Below are 13,579 nucleotides of genomic sequence, written 5' to 3'. Positions count from 1 at the left end.
GGGTGGGAAAGGAGCTCCTTGTCCACGTCCGGTTGGTTGGTTGGTTTTTGGCATTGTTTGGAACGATTGCTGGGTCCTCGTGGCTCCTGGAAGGCTTTGCTGCTCCTCCCTCTCCACTCCTCGTGCTGTGTGTGTCTGTGACAGCTGTGAGCGATGCGGGGACAGTGCTGTGTGCTCTGAGTGAGCTCAGCCCGGCACTGAAGGAAAGGACAAAGATCCACAGGTCTGCATCATCCACCGAGCTCTGCGCAGGAAGTGTGGGCAGTTTTCTGGGAGGCAGAAATCTCTCTTTCTTGGGAGACTTCAAAGCATCCCCAGACAAAGGAGTTGGGATGACAGGTTCCAAATGCAAGCGGCCATTCAGCTGATGTGGATTTTGCTGGGGTTATTTTGTAATACACTTTTGCTATAAGGATCACTTGAGAGGGAGAAGCTAAAGAATCTCACCTAGCAGGCTTAGGAGAGTGAACTTAGTCATTTGGCAGGGAAATGCCTAGTAAATGGCACAGGTTCTGTTCTTTCATGTGGCGGGGAGGTAGACGAGCCCTCAGCCTCCTGCTGTGGGACCCAGGGCTGCATGGCACCGAGCCTGACCCCTTCTTGCTGCTGGGAAGCAGATGGCTGACATGCCAGCATCTGTGTGCACACGTACATGGGGTGAGAGCTGACGTGGTGCTCTTGAGCTGCTCTGCAGTTATCGATCTCTGCTGACTGATATGAGCCAAACATGTCCGTAGTGATCAGCAGAACCAAGGTGATTGCGGGGGCGTGCGATGCAGAGCTCTTTAGCTGGAGGTCTTTGCAGATCCCTGTTTGGAAGCAAAGCACTGAGTTTGAAATTAGCAAAGCTGATGCGTTGCTTTCATCAGTGTGGCTCTGCGTTTCACTCAGAAATCTATTCTCAAATGGAAAGGCTGAGATTAGCAAGGCATTGGCTGCAGGGAATTCCCTGCTTGGTAATGCAGGCATCCGAGCAGCATAAGGAAGGGCCAGCAACTCTCTTGTTGGAGCAGTGCTGCTAAGGCCAAGCAACTGCACTGCATCCCTGCAACTGCAAGCAAATAATACCTGGGAATCAATACAAAATAGTCACTAGCACTTTCTGGGTAGGTATTCTCCTACTGAAATATTCAGCAAAAGGATCTCTTCTTGCCTGCTAAGGAAGTCTTAAAAGCACATGAGGTTTGCCATTCGCTTGGCAGCAGAATACACCACTATTTCATCACTAAAGCACCAAAAATCCATTCTCATTGTCCAGTCTTCTGTGGGGATTTTACTGAATGGAAGCTAAGGGGCTGTCTCTTCATTCATGCCTCGCTCGGCACAAGTAGCTGCACTGCAGATCTCTGGTGTGTTGGAGAAAGACCAATGGTTTAACGATGGTGCAGGTCACACCGGGCCACCGAGTGCAGATCAGCAGCAGAATCCCTCACGTCCATGTGAGCTGCATGCAGTGCAGCTGTGACCTCTGCCCGGCTGCATTGCCTCCATCCCCAGGGCCCCCCGAGTGATACAGGGAGATGTGTTAACAAGGGGGTGTAAGTCCAACCTGCGTGCACTCCCATCCATCGCTGCCTCACGGGAGCTGTTGGCCCCAGTAGGTAAACAGCCGTCATCTGTCGTACCTCAAGCAAATTTCTACTTACGCCAAGCAAGAAAGAAGCAGCACATGCTTGCCAGCTCCCTGCTTCCTTCCTGCTCTCCTGGGGCTTCCCTAACAAAGTGAAGGACGTCAGTACCTGTGCTGCAGAAATACGGGGCCGTGCCCTGTGGGGCTGTGCTCTGCTTTGAGTCACGCTGCTGCTCCCTGCGCTCTGTAACCCTGCAGGTGGGAGAGGGAGAAGAGGCATCCTGGGGGGTCTCAGCACCTGGGGGGACCCGGGGGCAGCTGTGCCCCAGGGAGGCTGCAGCCCCCAAATGGTCCAAGGATCAGAATCACACTGAGGATGTGCTGTAGAGCAGGGGGGGAAGGTAAAGTGAGCCCACACCTCCTGGAGTGTGGGGGTAAGTCCCATAGGAGCAAGTTTGAGAGGGGCACCTGAGTTCTGGTGACAGAAATAACCTAATTGGAGACGTTGCAGCTCCAGGGGTTTGCGTGCATTTCCAGCATCGCAGGTCCTGCTCTCCCTTGCTGTGCGTAGTCCTTGGCAGGAGGAGAGTGACACTGACTGCAGGGTGCTGTGGGAATTAATGGGGGGAGGTCACGCAGCCCTCCCACTGCCTCCTGGAGGGGAAGGCAGCGCTGTGCCTCACTGCTCAGCCACGGGGTCTGTGGTCAGGACTCATCCATCGCAGTGCAAGGTGCTGCTGTCCGTGGGCTGTGCAGGTGTTCCTGATGGTGCCCGGTGTGGGCTGCCCACATTCAGCCGTGATAAAAATAAGCAGAGACACCAGCAGGCAGCTGATCTCAACACCGCTGTTATTTATTGAAATTTATACAGGGAACGGTCCCCATGAGACACATATGTGATGCACGGGGGGAGTCCTGGGGGAGCAGCCATAGGAAGTTACAGCCTCGAGAGCCGTCGCTTTGTGCATCATCTCCCATCGCACAGCACTGCAAGCACTTGTGCTAAACGGCTCACAAACAGCAACAGCCACCTCGTTTGTTTGGGTTTTTTTTTTTCCCCTGCATTGTGGAAGATTTATCACTTGTTACCTGGGAACGTATCGTTCCTTACAGGGTGACCTTAATCTTAGCTAACTGTGCATTCAGGGAACTGCACTGCTGGGTCCCGGTCCTGCGGGTGCGTGGCCTCAGGTGTGTCAGGGGCTGCGTGGGGTCACCCCTCTGTGCCCCACTGCTGTAAGCAGGAGGAGCTCAGGACTGGGGGTAGGGCTGCAGGTACCCACAGGATGCATTTCCTTCCGCCTCAGTGAGGCTGAAGCATCCTGCGGCCAGCAGCCAGCACTCAGCGGGTGAGTCCTGGAGAAGGACCTCTGTTAATTAAAGAGGAAATCATCATTAGCACCAAGTCTCCCTTTGCTCCTCATCCTAAAACACTACGATTTAACATGTAGACGTGAGCCAGCGCTTTGTCGTTCCCACCACGGCACCATTTGCCCTTTGGTGGGGCCGGTTGGGCTCTTTCTGTTTCGTTTCGCGCAGTCGGTGCCGCAGCGTCGGAAGGCGCCCTCCCGCCTCACTTTCAGCCGTACAGCCGCGCGGTGTCACAAAGGTTTTTTCTCCCCGCGGCCGCATTTAAGTCGCGGTTTCGCGCGCCCGCCGCACCCGGCCGTTCTGCTCGGCGCCCGCGCGCCCTCTGCAGGCGGCACCGGCTGCTGGTCCTTGGCTGGCAAAGGGTGTTTTCAGCGCTCCTATGGAGTGTTTTTAATGTATGAATCAAAGCATCCCTGGCCAACGCGTAGCTTTGGGCCGGTCAGCCTTTGCAGCATAAATAGCAAAGGGTGGTTGGTGCACAGCTCTCTGCTTTTAGCAACGCGTTTGCGTGCCGTGGTGGTCCAGAAGTTCCCTCTAATTAAGCGTACGAGCATCGTTCCGTGCGGAGTTCCCCTCCTAACGGAGGGTTTTGTTGCAGTTGTTTCCCAGGTCCAAACGCTGCTGCGTTCTGACAGCGCCGCGCTCTGTGTGGGGTGTGGGAGCTCCCCCGGTGGCAGTGGGGCGCATTGTTCCCGGCTGGAAGGGAATGGGGTGCATTTGTCTCTGCAAACTGCCATACCAGCAGAGTTCACCAGTTCACGCAGGCTGCCAGCCTGTCTGTGTGCAGATGCCCCAGTCAGGTGCTCAGGGATAGAAAATCCATTCCGTGCTGCAAGAGCCTTGCAAGAGGACTTCCGTGTAAACTTCAGCCAGCAATCACTTTGTGCCTCGGAGATGAGGATCAAAAGCTCTCACGGAGCTGTTCTAGGCAGTGTAATTGCTGAACCTGTCTGTATGGCAAATTGGTTTTTAGTCCTACCACAGTGTTTAGTTCAGTACCCTGCAGCACTGCTGTTACTATTCCTTGTCCAGAAGCGTCACCCCTTAGCCACGTACTTCTGTTAAAATGAGGAGTCACAGCAATGCAGAGGAGCACACGTTCTGCTGTGTGTGATGTCACCAGTTTGGTCTGCTTCAGTCTTTGCTGGGGTGGGTGGTTTATGAGGAGCCCTGCAGGCATCCCCAGCAGCTCCCAGAGCCCTGCAGGGCCGTGTCTGCCCCGTGGGTTTGACACCTCCATCCAGGCTTTCCTAAGCATTTCCTCCAGCCAAGAGGTAGAGGCCATGGGCTGGACTTAAATCCAGGACCATCTCTGATCCCATTTGGAGGTCGTGTGGGTGTGTGCATGCAGTTGTAGATTTCCTGTAACAATAGATTCCGTGGCCTTGTCCTACAGACTTATGGGCTGTAAGTAGTGCAGTTCTGCCTGCTCTGACTTGGGGAGTAATTGACACACCTGCCTGTGTTTTCTCCTAGGAGCGGGAATGGTGGTCGACTGGGAACAAGAGACCGGGCTGCTCATGACCTCGGGAGATGTGAGGATAATCCGCATCTGGGACACAGACAGGGAAATGAAAGTGCAGGTAAGATCCACGCACGGCCCTCCGGGAGCACTCCCACGGTGCTGCCTGCACACAGGAGAGCTGCTGGGGTGTGCTGTGAGCAGTGAGCACACGGCTCTGCGTCCGCAGCAGTTGCTGAGTGAGGTTGCCGTGCTGCAGAGAGCAGGAAGGCTGGTTTCCAAACTTCCTAGAAGATAATCAGCCCTGGATAAACACCGTGATGCTTTAACCCTGCCAAGCGGGATGGTTAAGCCTACGTTAATCTTAATTACTTTCGTGTAGTTTTTTTTTCTATGTAAATTAGGAAACACCAAAATTCAGGAGGTGAAAATCTCTGAAACGATGAGGATGAGTGATGGTGCTGCAAGCATCTAAAAAAGGCTTTCTTTTTTGATTACAAAGAGTGGTGGTGTTGAAATTGGAGTGGTTGGAACTTCCCGACTCAGTAACACCGGAGAACCGAAATTGAGCACAAAGAGCAGAAAGCCATGTGAGCTGAGCTAACAGAGGTGCTTCCCACTCTTTGAACTGCAAAAAGTGCACCTCTGGAAGCACTTTGGATGTAGCTGAAGAAGCAAGTGCCTCATTTTCACTTCTGCTGCTTGTTCCTGCTTCAAAGACGCGCTCTGCTTTCAGGCAGTTGGCAGGGCTGCCTCAGACAGCCCCGGAGTTGGGCGCTCCAGCCAGCAGCTCCTGCGCTCAGCTGTGAATAGCAGGTGGGAAAGGTGAATGAGTGCGACAGCAAAAATAGGACCGAGGTGTGAAATTAGCTAATGCAGCCCTAACGTGCCTCCTGATTGTTATCCCACTTTTGCAGCATTACTTAGTTTTCATTTGTTGTAACTGAAAGTGTTTTTCTTCAGACCAGCCATAGGCACGATTCCGAGCAATTCTTTTGCTTATGGCAAGCAGAAAGGGGGAAGCAAACAGCATCGGAGTGAGGGAGCACCACATGCTCCCAGAGCAGCTCCTTGTGAGCTCCAGTTTTCTTTCTTTGTGTCATTTCTTTCAGTACAAACAGTGTCTGCCATCTAATGAGAGCACGTGAATTGCTTGTCGCTGCTGGGTGGCATTGCACTGCTGTGGGCAGGCAGCGCTCTGTGCAAGGCTATGTCTGCTCTGACACTGCTGCAGAGCTGCAGAGGTACACACACTGTAATGACTATGGCACACTTAGGTTTGGGTTTGTATGTGTTTCTGTATGTGCCATTAGAAGGGTTTGCTTTCTGTGGGTGCACTCATCTTGACTAATCTCCTCCAAATGTTTACCATCCTGCCTGCTGTTCCAGTGGCCTTCACAGCTTACACACCTAACAAAGATGGTTCATGGAGAAATAACCCCTCTGGCAATTTGTTTTATCTCAGTAGATATACTGAGTAGAGGATAATGTGAACTTTTCCTTCCCAAGGCAGACTTTGCCTTGCTTCTTACAAAAACAGGTTTTGCTGGAATTCTTCCCCTGGGCTCTTTGGGATGATGAGCTGTGGGACATGCAGCAGTGACCACCATCTCCAGGGCCACCACTCCCATTTCTGGTCTATCCAGAGAGTCTGGAGGAAGGCTGCACCAATGCAGTGCCATGGTTTAACTGTGGTTTGGTTCTGGACTAATGTACAGAATGGGGAAAGGAGGAGGAGGAGGGCAGGGATGCGTTGTGCCTCCTCCCGGGGGCTGCAGGCATGAAGACACACCTCGGTGTCAGCTGGGCTTCGTGTGCTCTCTCTGCAGGACATCCCCACCGGGGCAGACAGCTGTGTGACCAGCCTGTCGTGTGACTCCCATCGGTCTCTGATCGTGGCAGGGCTGGGTGACGGCTCCATCCGCGTGTTCGACCGGAGGATGGCTCTGAGCGAATGGTAATCCCTGTGCTGCCCCGCTGTGTGGGACCCTCACCATTCCCCCGCCGTGCCTTCACCACCTCTCCCCTCTCTGCTTATTCCTCAGCCGTGTCATGACCTACCGAGAGCACACAGCCTGGGTGGTGAAGGCGTACCTGCAGAAGCATCCTGAAGGCAACATCATGAGCGTCAGGTAGAAGAGATTTCACTGTTGGAGCTGTTTTCTCTTCAGCACTGTTTGCTTTGCTGTTTAAAATCTGCCTCTGGTATTTCAGGAGCTAAAAGGGTAAAGAGTTGGACAGTTGCTTCAGTAATTAACTCCTGCTGCAAGCTCGATGGCGAGAAGGCAAAGAGAAACGCAGAGCTTTCTTTGGAAGCCTGCTAGTGAGGTCTGAGAGTAAACAAGAAAGTATCTGTGCTGAAATCACTATCACGAGGCGTGTGAGGGAGGCATCGAGTGAACCAGAAACCCGAGCTACATATAGCATCTCTTATGTTGTTGTTCTTCATTGCCAGCATCTTTGTGGGGTCACTTGAGATGGAACGCGAGAAGGAAGGAGGTTTATGTTGCATCTGTTGGGCATATTGCTGCGCAGGATTACTTCGCTATCTAGCAATTTTCTACACATAAATCCATTTCTGCAGCCTGGTAAATACTGCATAGAGAGCAGCGTATACTTATTTGGCCATTAAAGAACAGCAGAATATAATTTATTGTCACCGTGCCGCTGTTTGCGCACAGAGAGGCTCTTTTTTTCTTGGTTACAAAATGCAAACAAACCCATTTTCTGCCATGCAGAACATTCCTGAAGTGGGGGATGGGTCAGCCAAAAATTACTAAGATTTTCAGAAGGGGACTTAAGTGGCACAGCTGCCAGATTTGTCAGGCTCACATATGAGAGTTTTTAATCTTCCTTTCTGTAATCTCTTTCAACAATCCCAGGGCTCAGGCCTGCATATTTGGCCAGCCTGTATCTGAAGGCTCATTTTTTCCCCCTCCTCGATGCCCTCACCAGCAAACGATGCTGTTTCTCAGGACTGAAGGGGTATGAGAACGTGGTGTGCCTCAGCAAGCAGGTCTGGTCTCATTCTGAAGGAACTCTGTTTCTTATGACAAACCCCATCGCTCTCCGTTTCTCCCACTTCACCCTCTCATTCATTTGACAGCAAGATCTGTAGAGGGGGAACAACTGCTTGCATGGGTGGATAGTGACAGGACAAGGGGGAATGGATTTAGGTTAGATGTTAGGAGGAAGTTTTTCACCCAGAGGGTGGTGACGCACTGAACAGGTTGCCCAAGGAGGCTGTGGATCCCCATCCCTGCAGGCATTCAAGGCCAGGCTGGATGTGGCTCTGGGCAGCCTGGGCTGCTGGTTGGCGACCCTGCACATAGCAGGGGGTTGGAACTGGATGAGCACTGTGATCCTTTTCAACCCAGGCCATCCTATGACTCTATGATTCTACGATCCAAGGAAATCAAACAGTAGGTCGCAGAAGGTTCTGGTATAACAACTTCCTAAAAAAACACTGTGAGGCATCGTACTGCTTATGGAGTAATTCTCTGAATAACAGAGAAACTCTTCATCTGGACCAGAGAGGGGGATGTTGAAGACAGAATGGCTCTGAGCTGGGTCCTGTGGCCCTCATTGCTCAGCGCTGGTTCACCACGCGATGCTTTGGTCAGCATTAAATGAACGTCCTGTATATTTCACCTCTCTCAAATAGTATTTCCACCCGGTATCCTGAATGTAAATTAACCCGGAGTTTAATTTGTCTTGAATGTAATTATGTGACAGCTGGAGTTGCAGCTTCTTATGATGGTGTAAGTAATCCTGTATAGCAGCTTTTGATGGTATTAGATATTCTGGAGGTAAGGAAACAGGAGGCAATATACTTCTTAATGTTTTTTTCAGTTGTTCTGAACTCTGCAGTGTGACTCACAGTTGTACACAGTCCTCAGGGAGCTGAGGGGGGAAGAAAAGGCACTTGAAAAGCCGTGGTGTCAGAACCCTTACGTGTGCTGCCAGCAGAGTGAGGTCAGATGAGGTGACACTGCCTTTAGTTTCCAGGAGAGCTCTGTGTGTGCGTGTCCCTGCACAGGCCGTTCTAAGGAGCACTGGGGAGCAGATGAGGCTTCACAAAATCTTCAGCCCTCTGTTCCAGGGCTATAGGAGATGTGTCCGCTTCTAACGGATGGGATTCTAGTCAGTTATTTTAGGGAAATCACTTAACAACAAGAAATCATTTGTGTCAGAGAAGTGCCTGATCTACCAAGCACAGCATCTTGTCACTGCTGCTATTGCTTTCCCCATCCTCTCATAAAGCCACAAATGGGGCTGACACAGCCTGGGCATTAAGCAGTGTTTGTTATGCCCGGTCTGCAGGATGCACTGCTGTGTGCAGGCATTTGGTGTAATGGATTGTGCAAGCAGATCCCATCTGGTTACAGTTTTCTTATACAATTTTCTAGTGCGAAAAGGAGGAGGAATTTGGTTCTGACATGTAGCTTAGTGCATTGGGGATGACATAACAGTAAAGGCACTTGTACTCGGGGATGGGCTGTAAGTGATAACAGTACTAACGGATCACTCCCGAGGGCAGAGGCAGAGCTGTTTGCACAGCACTTAGTGCCTTGTGGATGGTACCAAATATCAACGACATCAGTGGAAATTTAGCTGCGGTGGCAGAGGAGGCAGTGGTGTGTCTTCTCTCTCCCAGCCTCCTGCTGGAGGTGGTCGGCTCGCAGACAGGCTCTGCTTGAGGGCAGCAGGACCTGGCCTGGGCACAGCCTGACGTTGTGAACCTCCTGTGTTGGCAGTGTGAATGGAGACGTGCGCTTCTTCGACCCCCGGATGCCAGAGTCCATGAAGGTCCTCCAGATAGTCAAAGGGCTGACAGCTCTTGACATCCACCCACAAGCCAACCTCTTTGCATGGTAAGTTCTTGTTTTGCCTCTTGCATCCATGGAGTGAAAAGAGAGGATGATTTATCTCTGCAGCACCACCCATGGGTTAACGAGTTTTAACCTCGCCACAAAAAATGCAGCTTTGTTCCCAGTTACCTTCTGCCTTCCCTGCAGCAGCGAAACCCCTGCACTGATGGCAGAGTGGTGCTGTAGGGTCTCACACTCCTATGTGTGTGTGGGCACAGAGCAGGGACCAGCACCCACTCTGCAGCACGTGTGTGCACAGCTCTCCGCATTTCGTGTCTCAGTCCCACGGTGTAACGGGTGACTGTGGTTCAATCCTTTCTGCAGATCTCCCTGCCAAGGTTGCCATGGTACAGTTAATGTTGGTCTCGCTGCTTGTAAGAGCTGCTCGCATGCCAACCTGATGAGCAGCTCAGCTCTCCACAGCTGAGAAAGGGGCTGGAGGTGAAATATCGGTGTCACCACACTGCTGTCAATAACACCATCTTCTCTGGGTTCCTTTCAGTGGCTCAATGAATCAGTTCACTGCAATCTACAATGGAAACGGTGAGCTGATCAACAATATCAAATACTACGATGGTTTTATGGGACAAAGAGTCGGAGCCATCAGCTGCCTGGCTTTCCATCCTCACTGGGTCTGTATTCTCTTCTTGGATTTTGGAATTTGCATTTCTCAGTTAAAGTTGATGTTAGGAGAGGGGAAAGCACAGAGACCCCCTCAGCACAGAGTGGAGCCGTCCCACTTTTCTGAATCCCTTTGAGCCCCTCTGCCCAGATCCTTCCGTGCTGTCCTCCAGCCCATTCCACATGACTGTGCTGCTGCTTTATGACCCACAGAGCAGACCAGCACACAGCCCCCAGCTGCTGAACCCTTTTGACCTGTGGCTCAGCTTGCTGTGCTGTCCCCATCACTCTGGGTCTGCAGCCAGGGGTGGCTCTGTGCTTCTCAGCACAGAAATCCCCCGTGGTGCATTTGCCCGGAGCTGCCTGCAGAGGGGCAGTCTCTCACATCCAAGCGCTCTGTGCTTATTTATTCCGTGCCTCCTCTGTTGCAGACAGCAGGTTTGCCCGGCTGTCTCTGGGGCTGCTTTTACACTGTCACTTACGTAAGGCTGTAGGAAGACCTAATGCCGTGCAGCAGAGAAACAGAGCAATCGGAGATCTGCAAAAGCTAAAGGCATACATAGGCTGTCCTGCAGCTGGGGGCTGGGGGAGAAGTGGCTGAACTTCATGTTGCTCTTTAAACAAGCAAACTCACAAACCCTCTGCAGCCCAGGTCTCCGTAGCAGGGATCATTCCAGGCCCTCTCGGCGCAGGGATTGTTAATTTTCAGTCCGGGAGACCGTTCCTAACGAGCACATTTGCAGCCATTTAGAAAAATTATGTTCCAGGTTGACAACTCACAGTCACCATAATTGTTCCCTCTGGCTGGAACGGGCACATAACTCGCTGGGACAACGTAGGTGCTGGCAGAAATGTCGTCAGAGCCGCGTTGGCAGATGCACTTCAGAGCTTCCCAGCATCTGGGCATTACTGCTGCTAATGCCTCCCGTTGCCGTTCTCCCCGCGACGCTCTCCTTCCCACACACCAGCCGTACATTTATCCCCCTTTGCCCTTTCCACAGCCTCACCTGGCAGTCGGGAGCAATGACTACTACATCTCGGTGTACTCGGTGGAGAAGCGGATCAGATAACGGCTCGTGGCAGCGCAGTCCCAGCAGGCAGTGCCTGCCTCACCCCCGGTGTACATAGTGAAATCATCGACTTGAATGTTTCGTGTTGGCTGCTGCTGCAACCCGTAACTTGAACGTTGTGGTTCTGACTTGGCTACTGATGATTTGGGCGAGGGGAAGAGAGACAATCTCCTACTATTATGGTTATTATTAATTTTTTTTTTCATCTGTATCCTCTCAAAGCTGCAGAAAAAGGAATATTTTATTTTTGGTTCCGGTGGTTGGCTTCTCTGTTAGAAACACAGCTCCTGAGCTCTGGATGAGGCAGCGCCCTCGAAGAAGGCTCTTTGTTTCGATCTTTGCTTCCCCGTTTTGCTGGAGCGTCGCTCAGGACTGACGTCGGGACTCGGGGCAGCTCTGTGGGTCCCGGCTGACAGAGGGACCCCTCCGGTGCCACCGCCCCGTGCCAAACAGCCGTCCCTCGGCCAGCCCTGGGCTGCCTGCCTGCAGAGCTGCACGGCTCCTGCGCTGCCCGGGGTGTGCAGGGGATGCAGGGAAGCATCTCCGTTGTGTGACCCTCGTTCTCACGTGCTTTCCCTTCCCCTGGAAGAGACAGAAGACCACACAACAGAGAGGGAAGGCAGAGATCCTGAGGAGTGGGGCTTGGGGAGAAGACGAGAGCAGGGCAGGATGCCCCCACGCCATAAGGTTGCACGTACAGGACGAGAGGGAAGGAAGCGTGGCCATCTCTGTCATCCCAGCCCATCTGGAGCACATCACTCATGTACCCTCATGTACCCACTTTCCACCCGAGCACGCGGTGCAGGCTGGGGTACCTCGGTCACCATTGTGCAGCCATTGTCCTTTTACCACGGTGAACTCTGCGAACACGTTTGCAGAACCTCTGCCCAGCAGAGCTGAGAGGAGCCGAGCTCGAACCACAGGCTTTCCTCTCCACATGTTAAAATTCAGTGAGCTGTTGGACGTTTGCGCATTGGAAGCTGCACGTATGCAGCTACAGACGTGGTGCATGCATGGCTGTGGCCCGTCCGTGTCCCTGCAGAATGGGGCACGTAACCACATGTGGTCTGAGCACAAAGGAATCACTAAAGGGAGGACGGCAAGTCTTCCTGCTTGGAGCAAGCAGCTTTGTCCCAGCTCCCCGGGGGACGGGCAGCTCCGTTATCTGCACCTTCTGAGTCTGTAATGAATGTTTCTATCCCTGGAAGCCCGTGATGTGTCTGGAGATCGGTGTGGGGAAGAGATAGGTGAAGCCAAAGGGCAGATTTCTTTTGAGTGCTGCTGAGGTGCAATTCCCCTGGCCAAGGACGGGACTTGCACTGTGCAAAAATCACCGGGGCCACAGAGGTTGAGTTCCTAAACCCAAAGCCCCCAGCTTTCCTTCCAGCCGCACCGGTGGCTCTGCGGGCTCCCAGCACACTGCCGGCACGGAGATGGAGAGGGGAGAAACGTTCCCTTACTGTGTGAATGGCAGCTTCCCCTCTGCCACGGCTCTGCACGCCGCTCCCTGTGCCTGGAGGCAGTCGGGTCCTGGAATCCGCCCGGTGCTCTGCCGGGCTCACTGCAGGGGAAGCTGCCCACCAAATGCTGCGCGCACCTCTGGATGCTCCGTGTGCTGAGCTTCCTTGGACTGCACGGCAGGGCGGTGCTGAGGGCTCAGCGCTGACCCCACAGAGGGCCTCCGCAGGGCCAGGGCTCAAAGGCTTTAAACTAAAGGAAAAAACTACCTACGAGTCCACTCCTGAGCTACCAGCTGTTACTGATGGTCTAACAGAGCTGTGCCTCCCGCGCCGGGGGGGCTCCGCGTAACCCATTAACATACACAGCTTGAAAGCAAACAATAGATTTTTTTAACTTCTATCAGTGTCTTTGGAAAAGGGAGGCAGCACTGCCGGGCACGGCGTGGCACCGCGGGGGGGGTTTGGGGCTGCCCGGCCGGGGGCTGCTTTCATCCGAGCACAGTGTGTGTGCGTGTTGGGGGGCTGTGCGCTCACAGCTGTGACGGAGAGGTTCAAATCATGGGGTTTAACCGAGGGTCCGGAGAGCGTCCTACCTAAAAGTTCACTTAGCTCTATTTATTTTACAAAAGTTTAAAAAATATATATATTAAAAAAATAATTAAAAAAAAATTAAAAAAAAATGCAAACAATAAAAGCAACACACGGGATTGTAACGTGAGAGTCCAACTACAGGCAAATAAATGGTTAATAAAAAATAAAAGCAGAAATGGCGGCGGGCTGGGGGTCGTTTCCTGGGGCAGTGAGTGGGGGGGGGGGGGGACATGGAGTGCTGTGGCCGTGGGGCTCCTCCCCTGCATCCCCCATCCCCACTAAACCCACCCTGACACCCCTTGTCCCACAGTCTCCTATCCACCATCCCCTACGTTCCCCCTCCCTTATATCCTCTTTCTCCCATCTCTTATACCCCCCTTTCCCTATAGCTGCCGTGCTCTGCGTCCCCACCATCCTTCGTAGCCTCCATCCCCTATAGATCCCCACTATCCCCTGTGGATCCTCTCACCCCCTATAGACCCCCCCCCCCGTAGCTCCTCCCCATCCCCTATAGATCCCCTCCACCCCCTGTAGGTCCCCTCTATCCCCTACAGATGCCCCCG

At 52.8% G+C, this 13,579-nt stretch overlaps 1 protein-coding gene across 6 annotated transcripts in view; it reads left to right on the top strand.

The window, feature by feature from the left end:
* Positions 1–13,192, top strand: part of RPTOR (regulatory associated protein of MTOR complex 1) — a 119,413-nt gene extending 106,221 nt beyond the window's left edge. For all 6 annotated transcript variants that reach the window (XM_015295613.4, XM_426232.8, XM_015295612.4 and 3 more), the window contains 6 exons: positions 4,418–4,524; positions 6,233–6,360; positions 6,449–6,535; positions 9,161–9,277; positions 9,777–9,906; positions 10,897–13,192. In XM_015295613.4, the coding sequence (XP_015151099.1) occupies positions 4,418–4,524; positions 6,233–6,360; positions 6,449–6,535; positions 9,161–9,277; positions 9,777–9,906; positions 10,897–10,965 (638 nt within the window). In that variant the 3' untranslated portion in view covers positions 10,966–13,192. The remainder of the gene's footprint in view (positions 1–4,417; positions 4,525–6,232; positions 6,361–6,448; positions 6,536–9,160; positions 9,278–9,776; positions 9,907–10,896) is intronic.
* The last annotated feature ends 387 nt before the right edge of the window (positions 13,193–13,579 follow it).

This window comes from Gallus gallus, chromosome 18 (assembly GCF_016699485.2).
Source record: "Gallus gallus isolate bGalGal1 chromosome 18, bGalGal1.mat.broiler.GRCg7b, whole genome shotgun sequence".
NCBI classification, from domain to species: Eukaryota; Metazoa; Chordata; class Aves; order Galliformes; family Phasianidae; genus Gallus; species Gallus gallus.
This window is presented reverse-complemented; position numbering and strand designations above follow the sequence as displayed.